Source organism: Anoplolepis gracilipes, chromosome 1 (assembly GCF_047496725.1).
Source record: "Anoplolepis gracilipes chromosome 1, ASM4749672v1, whole genome shotgun sequence".
Classification (NCBI taxonomy): domain Eukaryota; kingdom Metazoa; phylum Arthropoda; class Insecta; order Hymenoptera; family Formicidae; genus Anoplolepis; species Anoplolepis gracilipes.
Window position 1 is genome coordinate 10,017,268 of NC_132970.1, and position 12,451 is coordinate 10,029,718.

The window sequence follows — 12,451 nt, forward strand, 5'->3', positions numbered from 1 at the left end:
ATTATCCACGTAACGTAATATTCGTGGAGTGCGACTAAAGTGACAGCTCTCACGGTTTGATATTTCCCGTAGAGAGTTCTTAGAATCATTATCTCTGATTGTTTATACATTCCTCTCGAAAAGAAAGAATCGTGAAGTCTACCGGACGTAACAATGATATAAATTCAATATCAAAAACTATGAAAATTTTCCGAAAATATATCTCTCAGGAGTTTTATCGTCTATCAAGAGCTAAAGAAGATGTAGAACATTGGAAAACAACAGAATTTCGACAATTTCTTTTATATACAGATCCTGTTGCATTGCAAGGAAAATTGCCTAATATTCAATATAAACATTTTTATGCTTACACATCGCTATAAGAATTTTATCAGTTCATCAGAGTGTATTAGGCTTAATGCATATGCAAAATCCTTAATTTGATATTTTATTGAAAAGTAGAAAAAATATATGGTAAGGAATATATTACATATAACGTGCATAATCTCTTGCATCTTTGCGATGATGTATTATTATTTGGAAAACTTGATAATTTTAGTGCATTTAAATTAAATATAAATTATACACATTTTATCAGCATCAGTGTCGGTATACTTTTTTTTTTATAATTATTGATTAAAAGAAAATACTAAAACTGGCTTCTCATTAAATTGATTATATAAGGAAGAATAACTCACGTCACGAATAGTAAAAACATCAAGATTGTGCTAGTGTGAGGGATTGTGCGAATTATTTCGAATTCTCATTTTCTTATGCAACTTCATTAAAATATCAATTTCGAATTTGTAAACTTAATTTTCATATTTTTTATATTTCTATATAAAATATATTTATATAAAATTGTTATTAATAAATTATAATGTAATATACTATTATATTTCAATATTCCAACTGATACTTTAAAGCAATTATTTCTTTTTACTTGGTAAATTATTAAAATATTAATCAAATTTTTTAAAAAGCTTTGTATACTACACTACGGATTTAAAATTCTTCTCATCTATCTGATAAGACTAGTAGAATTATACACAATTATACACAAATAGATGGATCGTTAGATCAATGTATCCATAGGTTCTCTCTGTGTTAGCTTTGTTCCCATTGGATGCTTTATGCGTCTCCACAAACAGAGCTGTATCTGATTTTTAAACTGCACATTGACATTCCGATTAAGGGGCCGGATGCCAGAACCAAGACCCACACAAATTTATTTTTGAAGAAATTATTTGTGTATTCTGAATAATAGCCCATCTCAATTGATTCGAGAGCACCCAGGCATTTCCAAATAACATAACAATAAAAGTAAAAAAAAGTAAAATGGATTTCTACTTTTCAGGTTTTATGTGAACAAGATTGATTTTTCTTTAAAATAAATTTTTGTTTCTTTAAAGTAAATTCATTCTTAATTCAAAGAAACATCTTTCTTCTAGAATACCAAATTCTAGATAACCAAATTTAACCGAAATGTTTAAAAAAAAATTCAAAAACCAAAAATAAAAATAAACCAATTAGAGCCTTTCATGTACACAACTACATTGAGAATCGTAATTTAAAAATTTCATATTTTTTTAAATATATATATATATATATATATATATATATATATATATATATATATATATATATATAGTATTATAAACCTAGAGATAGATATCTCAGTATAACCAATTCGCAGTATTATGCATGTACAACATATTAGATGTCTGTACATAAAGTATTACATATTTTTTTAAAGTCTTCGATTGCACAACTGTTGAAAACCATAACTTTAAACAAGATATTTAACCAAAATGTAAAAAAAATGCAAAAGAAATGTTCAAAATAAGAATATTTGAAAACCATTAGAACTAAAAAAATTAAACTTAAATAATTGAAATCAACTTAATAGCGGAGCGAAATATTGGAAACTATATACACTCATCTATATTCTATAATTTTTGAAAATACGATTACTCGTAGATTACAGATATACAGGCATAAATACATTTAAAATTTTTTTATATAACTAGTTATAACTACATATATTACATTGAGCAATGAATAAAAAATTTTTTATAATTATTCACATATAGTAGCTATTGCTATAAAAAGCTGCGTAAAAATCTACGCGCTAAATATTTAAAAAAATATTTTAATAAAATAAATTATATTTTTGTATTTTGAAACTTACGTAATAACGATGCTGGTAATTGCTGCGCCGATAGAGAACTGGGCTTTCCACTTTGAATACCTGCAAAATGGTAAGAATAAGAAAATCTGGACTACGTCGACAAATTAGCACATAATTAGTACTAAATTAAATGAAAGTTATTTAGGTCAATATTTCGTATTTTTTGTGAGCCTCTGAATTTAATGTGAATAGACTATATTATTCCTAAATTCGGGGATATAGCTTCTCAAAGTTATACAAATCGCAAACATAAACGCGAGAATACCTTGCGAAGTCAACGGAATGCAAGAAAAACCAAAGACAACGAAACCGAACAATAACGCGATGACCTTATTTTTCATCTGAAACAAGCGCGACACGAAGACAATTCCGTTATCATAATTTTATATTTTCTGATACTCTGTTTTCAATATTGAGTTGCTCACATTTACGTGAAAAAGATGACAACTCATTAATAATTAATGAAAATGGAAAAATTTATAGATATTATAAAAAAATGTCTTTTGAAAATTTTACAATATCACTAGCTCAAAGAAAATAACTGTGTTTTTTTAAGAAATTTTAATTTTACCAATAAATGATAAATTTGCAGTAATTCCATTATTACACAACAATTTGTAATAACTATATTGCATATTAAAGTATTATGTTCACACATGTAAAGTTTAAATATTATTTTGACATTTAATAATTTTTTTCTAATTTATATTTAATTAAAAATGTCACTTTTTGTACAATTTTAATCATAAAAAAATGTTATTATGATTAATAATAAATTAAATTTTAATAGTAGTTTAATATAAGTGCTGTATATAAAATAACAGTAGTAGTTATTTGCTCTGGTTTTTTAAGATAACATTTGTCATCAGTGTTATATAAGACTAAAACAAATTTGAGACACGAAAAAAGGTACATAAAAAACTATTAAAATTTTTTTAAAAAGTTTAGAAAATGAACAAATAAATGGATTTACAAATTTTTAGTTGCGACGGAAAAGCATTTTTAAGAAATGACATCATTCCTCATATATATATAAAACGGCTTTTTCCTTTTCTCGCTATATCTCGAAAATTATTAGAGATATCAAAAAATGTTTTATACAAAGCTTTTTCTCGTAAAAACCGCTTTATATATCGAGAGTAATTTCATCTCTTAAAAATCTTTTTCTGTCGCAAATAAAAATTTCAAAAAATTTATAAAATTATCTAATTATATTAATAATTAAATATTTATCTTAAAGAGTTAGCAGTTAGTAATATATAAAAATCTGTGCAGATAACTCACCGGCACAATACACGTTTACGAGAGTCCTGGAGTTCGATATCTCCGTCCTGTTCCTGAGTTTACTGGCTCTCTGCTCGATGGGGTCTCTAGGATTCGCCTCAATCAAGTACTCGCACTTCCGGATGGATGCCGCGTGAATGAACAGCGTAATGCACTCAATGACGTTTCGCAAACATTGCAGTTTGCATCTTCAGGGCTAAGAGCCCCGATACTGAACTCTCTTGGATTGGGGTTCTTATATCTTGCGAAAGGTTTTTCTATCTACGGAAAAAATATACCGTTATGCCCTCTAGTGGTGTTAGCGCAAATAGGGTTTGTATGATACAATTTAAGGATATTTTCTTTATTTCATACACTATTCTTAACAAAAGATCATTAGAGAGGAATATTCTGAATTTTTTAGAATATTTTATTGGAGGAAAGCTTTAGAAGGAATTCTTCTAAAATAGAGAATACAATTTTTTCGGTATGTTTCTCAAAATGCATTTTCTGAGGAGAAACCTTATATTTTGTAATACATTTATATACACAAATATGTATTATATGTGTGTTACACATAGAATTAATTATGTTATAAATATATATTACAAAGTATGATATAAAATTTAATATAAAACATTTAACAAGAGAGTATATTATAAAATGTGTTACAAAATATATATTATATAAGTAATTTTATACTACACATAAAATTAATTATATATTTTACAATATATTTACAAATATATTTTACAAAATAGGATACACAATTTATTACAACATATAATTTGAAATTTAATAGTGTACAAAATAATTTATTACACAATAATGTCCAATATACTTACGTGCAATATAAAATTTATTAGAAGCTTTTAGATCAAACGTAGCTGATAGTCTATCACGACCAAAAGAATTATTAATAAATTTCGATTACGTCTCTCTCAATTAAAAGAATCTGGAATTTTAATGAAATTTTGTGTTATTGTACGTGGTCTTTCAATTTGGTATTTTTTATTTTGGTATTATTTATTGAAGTAATATACACATATATATTTTATTAAAATACTTTTTTATTGAAATTATTAAAACATTAAATTTTATGTGAAATAAAATATGCATTTTAATTCTATATATACGTATATATTACTTCATAATATATGCTAAAGTGGAAAAAAATCACGCAGCTAATAATATCTAATAAAACATATTAATAAATCTATTTTACAATAAATTATATGTTTCGTACTTTTGAGATCCAGGATTATGGATCTAGCACGGATACGAATCACAATTTGTAGATCTAGCACGGACTCGAACCAATCGGTCGTTTTACCGTGGCACTGGAAAGTGGATCCAGCCACGTAGTTCCGAAAACTCAATTGTGGATCCAGTAAGCGCCACTGTACGGCGGGGAAAAAACGTTCCCTAAAAAACGGTGGCATGACCCCTCTCATTCTTCTCTCTGCTTAAGGGATTACGTAAAACCGGGCCGTGGCGTCTCCCAGGCTGTAAAGTCACTAGATATAATCTAGTAACTTTACTCTCTGGTAGCGGTTAGCGAACGTCTTCGTGACGTGAGGTCGAAAATGTTTCGTTCTGTTACACGTGAGTTTTTTTTTTACTGTAAATTATATTAACAGTTGTTAATTAAATATTTTTATATTCTATTCTGACGCACTTAAGCATAATATGTGAATTTAATCTTATATTGAACAAATATTATTGATTTAAATGGTGAATGGTTGTCAATTTTGAAGTAAACTTTATTTCTCAATCATTTTTGTCTTAATATTGTGTTATTGCACAAGATTACATCTTAATATATATCATAAAATTTAATGCGTAATTGTTTATTTACATAGTTATGATTCATTCTATCAAAATACTTTTATAACATTGTACATACAGCTAATTCATATTTACTATATAAATATGTAGTGCTCTATTGACCTTCTTTTACATTTTTTAATTATTTTTTTTACAGATAACGTCCCACAGGGACTAGTGTCCCTAGTGCGCAACAATGTATCATCAGGATGTGCTGTTGCTACTGCAAAAATTCAGACTAAAGATATGGCTACAGAGTCATCTGTCCAGGAAGCAAAGACTCTATTGCCAGAGAAACCCAAAGTCGAGCCTTATAGTCCATTTAAACCCAATAATATGGCAGAGTATGCCTTAGCTAGAGTTGATGACCTGTTAAATTGGGGTCGCAAGGGATCAATATGGCCAATGACCTTTGGTTTAGCTTGCTGTGCTGTAGAGATGATGCATATTGCAGCACCGAGATATGACATGGACAGGTTTGGTGTTGTATTCCGTGCTTCCCCTCGACAGTCAGACGTTATTATAGTTGCTGGTACTCTGACGAATAAAATGGCTCCTGCCTTGAGAAAGATCTATGATCAAATGCCTGAACCACGATGGGTTATTTCTATGGGAAGTTGTGCAAATGGAGGCGGATATTATCATTACAGTTATTCTGTGGTTAGAGGTTGTGATAGAATTATACCTGTGGACATTTATGTACCTGGTAAATTTTATATCTATTTATTTAGGTGTATAGATCAGCTTATTTTACCTATTATTATATATTTTGTCTATTATATTAAAACTTCAATATTGCAGGTTGTCCCCCAACAGCTGAAGCATTATTATATGGTGTCTTACAGTTACAGAAAAAGATAAAGCGTATGAAAACCTCACAAATATGGTACAGGAAATAAATGTACAATATTGAGGTGACATCTATAGTGTTATGTGTGTATAATAAATGTATAAATAATTTAAAAATTGTAAGGTAACTGATATACATAATTAAGTAATAGAAAAATTATAGATTGTCCAAAAATGTGGTGAAATAAATCACACATTTTAGTAAAAATATTTCTTATTACACCAATTCTTCTTACTTTCAGAGATGTAAATAAAAAAAAGGGATATACCTAATATAATAAATATATCATAATTTGTTAAATATAAAGGAAACTATAAAATTAAGAAAAATATGATATATACTTTAAAAAGTTTTTTTCTATGTTTTATCTATAAGATTTGCGAAATTTATATAAAATTTTGTAAAAAAATATATCAAGAAATTTTTTTAATCTAATTATTTCTATTATTTTTTAATTTTTTTAGTCTAATATTCTTGTAAATAATGTAATATAAAATCAAATATATTCATTTTATTGCATATACAATTGTGCAATAAAATAATGAGTAATCAACTCTAATAATTTTGAGTTTAATATTATATAACAAAAAAAGAGATACGTCTGTACATATAATTAAACTTGTATGCAATAATGTGTACTTGTTTATTTTGTCAAAAAAGATTGCTATTATATCAGTCTATATCCTTTATTTTTTCCAAAAGAAAACAATATATAACATCAGGGACTCTAATTATGTAAATAATTTGAACAATGGTACACTTAAACATTATTAATATAATGCTTAATATATAAAGAAACAAATTACAAAACATGAGAGATTTGTACTGTCTTTATGTTGTGACAACAGTGAAATATTTTTAATAAACAAACCTATGTTTTATTACATTCTTTTTTGTTTGCATATGTATTTTTTTACTTTTAAAAATATGTACAAAATATGTACAAAGTTCTGAGTAATTTAAACAAAGCAAAGAATTTTAAAAACTCTTTGCTGTTTAAATTACATTTTTTCCTAAGGCCCCTTTTTTATTTACTGTAACTAATACTAATAACAATTACATATTTATTACATATTCATACAATATATATATAATTTTAATAAAAATACATATACTAAAACATCTTAGGTGAAATAATAGGTAAAAAAAATTGCCTTATATCAATTTGTAAATTTTCGTACCTATCATACCACTTAATGAATGTGCTGTTATTCTGTTATGTCCACAGCCAAATTATTAATGTTTGGTCATTACAGAAAATATATAATAAAAAAGAACTTTAGTAAAATCATTTTAATAAATCATTCAGATAATTTATCAAGCCTGTAAGTTAATCCAGTTTCATACTTGTGTACACATAAATTATATATAATTCAATATATACAAAATTAATCTAAATTTTGATACTTGTTCCCATCTCCTTTACTCACGACAATTTAAAAGTTGATTGTGTTTCTTCCAGCAAGGTTTGCCATTTTTACAATAATGTAGTAATTATAAATTTAAAGAATAATATATCTTTTATATATATATATATATATATATATATATATATATATATATATATATATTCCTTTAGTTTGAAAAGTTAATATATTAATCTATATATATATTAATATATTAATTAATATATAACTTAATATATTAATCTGTATTTGCTACAGTTCTAATGTGTGCTAAACACAGTACATAGAGAAAATGTTGCAAGACCATATTAGAGTCTGAAGTATGGAATTGATGAAATTTTTAAACAAAAATAAAAGTTTTTATTCTATATTTTTGTGTGATCTATACTTTTTATATGTGCAGTACAAATCTTATTTAAACACATTGTGCGACAGACCGAGTCATATAATTTTAACGCATCTAATCTGTGTCATCGTATGTTGATAATCATCTTGTATTCCTTTTATAGAGAGTATAATTCCATTAAAAAAATATAATATAAAAATTAAATTATACAAACTTGAAGTAAACAAAACATATCAATGCTCTAAATGTAATAATCAGTCCCTGCCATAATTTTGATGACTCAAATACTATTATAAACACTATCACACAAGCTCTGTAGCTATAACTAGTTGCCACATGTTCTTGCAAAGGATTGTATTTTAAAAAATGGATATTATATTAAATATCCAATAATTTTTTCATTTCTCCATCATTCATAATTAAATTCGATTTTTTTTAAATATTACTGATTGTAATCTGAAATTGAATGATGCTGAAATGAATTTCACACTTTACAACCCAATAAATAAGTAATACAATTGTATACCGCTTTAGCAGACAATCTGGACAGTTTAAGTAAATAAACACACTTTTAAATATCTTTTTATGTTATTAGAGAATTGCTTGCGACGTAGATGGTGGTGGATTGGTTGGTAATGCAGGCACTGGACCATCTGTCCAATGAATGAGCGAGTGTTCACTCATTTGAGTACTCTGAAAATGGTCCTTCAAAAGAGTTTGAGAAAATGTACAGTGCATTTGATACGCTTCGCTTTCACGAGTAGGATCACCGCAAATTCTATACAAATCTGCAATGTCAATTATGTAAATATAACTAATCAAGAAATATTGATTATATTACGTTTCAAATGCATGCACAAAACATGTAAGTATATACCTTTAAGAATGGCAGTAGCCCACAATTGTACATGTACATCAGGTATTTTAGAAGCTAACTGCATTGCAGGAGTGACCATATTCATTGATTCTCTACTATTCCCCAATGAAAGAAATATATGTCCCAAAAGCACAAGACTACATGAAGTGAGTCTATTCAAGTCTTCCGAATTTGCCATTTTTAATGTTTCTCTAAGATACCGTCTAAAAATCATATTTACATACTTATTAATACATGAATTATTTTACATATTGTTAAAAGTTAGATTGTTCTATCTTTATTTCTTTACTTTTGAGAAAAATTAAATTTTTATATACAGGGTGGACCATTTTAATCCATCCAGTCGAATATCTCGAAAACCAAGCCCGGGAGAGAAAAATGTTTCAGACAAAAGTTGTATGGTTTCGAGGGGGCCATAAGATGGTACCATTGGTTTGACCTTGAAAAGTCATTTGAAGGTCACGTGAAGGTCACTTCAAGTTTTTTAAATGGGACACCCTATATATTTTTACATATTCTTGTAGCTCATCTCGAGAGCTTTCCAAAACACTTATGACAAAATATTTTTCATTAAGTATTTTTTGAGTTATAAGGCTTCAAAGTTGCAATATGTTGACATAAAATACAAGATATCTCGTAAAATATTCATTTTTTAATTATCTTACTCTAATACTTTTATGCACAGAATAACGAGACGAATCAATTGGCATAATTAAAACACATAATTATGTTAAAGTAAAAATCTGAATTTGCAACTAAGTTACACATTTTACTTTAACATAATTGTGTTTTCTTTACACCAATTGATTCGTAAAAATGTGTAACTTAGTTGCAAATTCAGATTTTTACTTTAACATAATTATGTGTTTTAATTATGCCAATTGATTCGTCTCGTTATTCTGTGCATAAAAGTATTAGAGTAAGATAATTAAAAAATGAATATTTTACGAGATATCTTGTATTTTATGTCAACATACTGCAACTTTGAAGCCTTATAACTCAAAAAATACTTAATGAAAAATATTTTGTCATAAGTGTTTTGGAAAGCTCTCGAGATGAGCTACAAGAATATGTAAAAATATATAGGGTGTTCCATTTAAAAAACTTGAAGTGACCTTCAAATGACTTTTCAAGGTCAAACCAATGGTACCATCTTATGGCCCCCTCGAAACCATACAACTTTTGTCTGAAACATTTTTCTCTCCCGGGCTTGGTTTTCAAGATATTCGACTGGATGGATTAAAATGGTCCACCCTGTATATATTATTTGACATATATAATTTTTTTCTATATCTTACTTTGCTTCATTATATCTAGCACCGAAAAAAGCTTGGAGTCCTTGTACATAATATGCAGCTGCCCTCAAGGAATGAGAATGCGATGGGAGAGATTCTGGATTTATCCTTTCTAATAGTGCTCCTAGTTCCGCGTCTCTTTTTGTTCTGAGATATACTATTGCTAAATTCAAATTCGCGAATGTCCAGAGTTCTCTTTCTTGTGATGTCTGAAATAAAATGTTTTTTACAATGCTGTTAAGTACAGATACAGATACTTTATCGACCTATTTTTAAATTAAATTGTCAAATTTGTAACAGCAAGCAAAATATAAAAAATGAAAAATAAAAATAAATATAAGAATATGAGAAATGTCAGCTTTAAGTACAATAAAAATTTAAATCATTACAACTTGTATAATTTATTAAAGATAGATGATAAAACAGTTTTCTTACTCTGAGTGCAGCAGTAAATTGAGCCTCTGCAGCTTCCATACAATTCATAGACATTGCATATAAACCTAGTAATGCATGTAATTGCGGTCTATGGCCTTGAAGTAATCTAGGCTGTCGCCTGCAAAGCTGACAAGCTTGAGAAATTTCTGCAAGAGCTACGCTTTTATTTCCCATTACAAGCCGACACATAACTATATGCTCCAAAAGCATTAATTGAAACACAGACAAGATAGGCTTATTATCAACAACTGTAAGATAACAAGAATTTTTAATTTTTTAACTCATTACATTAAATTAATATAAAGAAACAAAAGATATAATATATATTTACTTTTCAGTTTTTCAATTTGAGTAAGGGCTTTATCAGTATATTTCTGTGCTTTATCCATATATCCTGCTTGCATAGAATGCATGACAGTTACTAAATAAACCAGGACGTATAAATGATCTTTTGGCATCCATATAAACATATCTCCTATGTTGGAACCTGTGACTACATCATCAGTTGGCCAACTAGGAGACATTATAGTCTGTATACTCTGTTGTAATTGTTTCAAACAAGGTTTGACACTTTTGACCTAATTTGAAAAGATCAAATATGTCATTATAAATTAATATCACACAGTATATTTATTATATAAACTATAATGCTCATATTCGTACCTGGCCTGCCATGAGGTAGTGACATACTTGGAGAACTAAAAAGTACACTTTCAGATATTCCTTTTGATGCGGACTACCTTGCCAATTTTCTACATGATGTCCAGCTGAATTTAAGAGAGGATGAACTTCTGTGAATTTTTTGTCTATTAAAAGAAGCATGCACCGAGATAAAAGAAAGAGAACTCTGGTGTAACTGGCATTGCTTATGTGAGAATAATCCACGCCTACTGCGAGCAGGCTGCTTGCTGCGACGAAGTCCTTTTCCGAAGCATGAATTTGCTATAAATTATAAATTACCATTTTCCATAAACATTACTTCTAGAGTAAGTATTATTTTCAGAAATGCAAAATAATTTTTATTGAATTTACCGCAAGTTGAAAGATAAGCCTGCAATGCCAGTAAACATTGTGCTGGGATAATTCTATCGCCTTCCTTAATATCGGTTTACTTAGGTTTGGCTGTTGTTGTTGTTCGTACAGTTCCGCAACCACACTGGCTGCCTCAAACTTTACATCGTCAAACGTATTTATGTTCTGACTTAGTCGCCACTAACGGGAATAAACGTGAATTATTAATTATATTCGAGACACAATAGCTAGAGTAATTAACGTTATTTAATTCTACAATCCAGATCTAATATTCCAAGTCATTTACATATATATACTTGTTATGTTATCGACAGAGGAGAGGTTAGGACGAAGGAGAGATAATTTGCGAGGACTCGTTGGAATTACGAGAAAGGAACGGGATAGAGGAAAGAGACAGAATTAACATCGACCTGGAGGCACGTGCAAACGAAATAACAACTAACCGCTTGATCTAAGTGAGATCGCGCCAAATCGATGTTTTTCGTGTGCGTGAGCAGGATGTTGCCGAGCTGCAAATGAGTGCGTGCCTCGACACGTGGCGGTGGTTTGAAGTGGAAAACTGCCTGCAAACACTGGATGCACGATTTGACATTTGGCGGGTTTGACGTGCGAAAATTCTCGGCCAAACCAAGCAACGAGAGATACCAAGCGTCCTGAGAAGACGCCATTTTGACATTTCACGCACGGTGGGACGGACGGACGGACGGACGGACGGACGGACGAACCCTACCCCCTACCCCCTACTACCTACTATGGGAACTACGAGAGCTACGAACGAGCCTTTCCAACCTGATCATGCGCACAATAATACTTTCATTCGTAGTAACATACGTTTATTCTTCATTTTATAAATGTACACAATGTAAAGAAAATCTCTATACTATCGCGTATCCGATGTGAATCTATCTGTGCGTGTCTTCCATCGATCATTATAAACAATATCGATTGTT

General features: G+C 28.9%; 2 protein-coding genes and 1 long non-coding RNA gene across 3 annotated transcripts in view; 1 reads left to right on the forward strand and 2 right to left on the reverse strand.

Moving 5' to 3' along the window:
* The window catches only part of LOC140667655 (uncharacterized), a 30,279-nt gene extending 26,645 nt beyond the window's left edge, over positions 1-3,634 (reverse strand). The window contains exons 1-2 of the long non-coding RNA XR_012047053.1: positions 3,455-3,634; positions 2,171-2,230 (exon numbers count right to left, since the gene is read on the reverse strand). This is a non-coding gene — a long non-coding RNA (uncharacterized lncRNA). The remainder of the gene's footprint in view (positions 1-2,170; positions 2,231-3,454) is intronic.
* A 1,276-nt stretch (positions 3,635-4,910) lies between these two features.
* Positions 4,911-6,317, forward strand: LOC140670031 (NADH-quinone oxidoreductase subunit B 2). Its single transcript, XM_072900392.1, has 3 exons — positions 4,911-5,038; positions 5,418-5,966; positions 6,062-6,317. The coding sequence occupies exons 1-3, from the start codon at positions 5,020-5,022 to the stop codon at positions 6,157-6,159; spliced, it is 666 nt and encodes a 221-aa protein (XP_072756493.1). The 5' UTR covers positions 4,911-5,019; the 3' UTR covers positions 6,160-6,317.
* A 1,550-nt stretch (positions 6,318-7,867) lies between these two features.
* On the reverse strand, positions 7,868-12,169 carry Mau2 (Mau2 sister chromatid cohesion factor). The gene is made up of 8 exons (XM_072900336.1): positions 11,945-12,169; positions 11,502-11,681; positions 11,133-11,411; positions 10,801-11,047; positions 10,470-10,717; positions 10,038-10,243; positions 8,740-8,942; positions 7,868-8,650 (listed from the first exon to the last, which is right to left on the reverse strand). The coding sequence occupies exons 1-8, from the start codon at positions 12,167-12,169 to the stop codon at positions 8,454-8,456; spliced, it is 1,785 nt and encodes a 594-aa protein (XP_072756437.1). The 3' UTR covers positions 7,868-8,453.
* Positions 12,170-12,451: the final 282 nt, after the last annotated feature.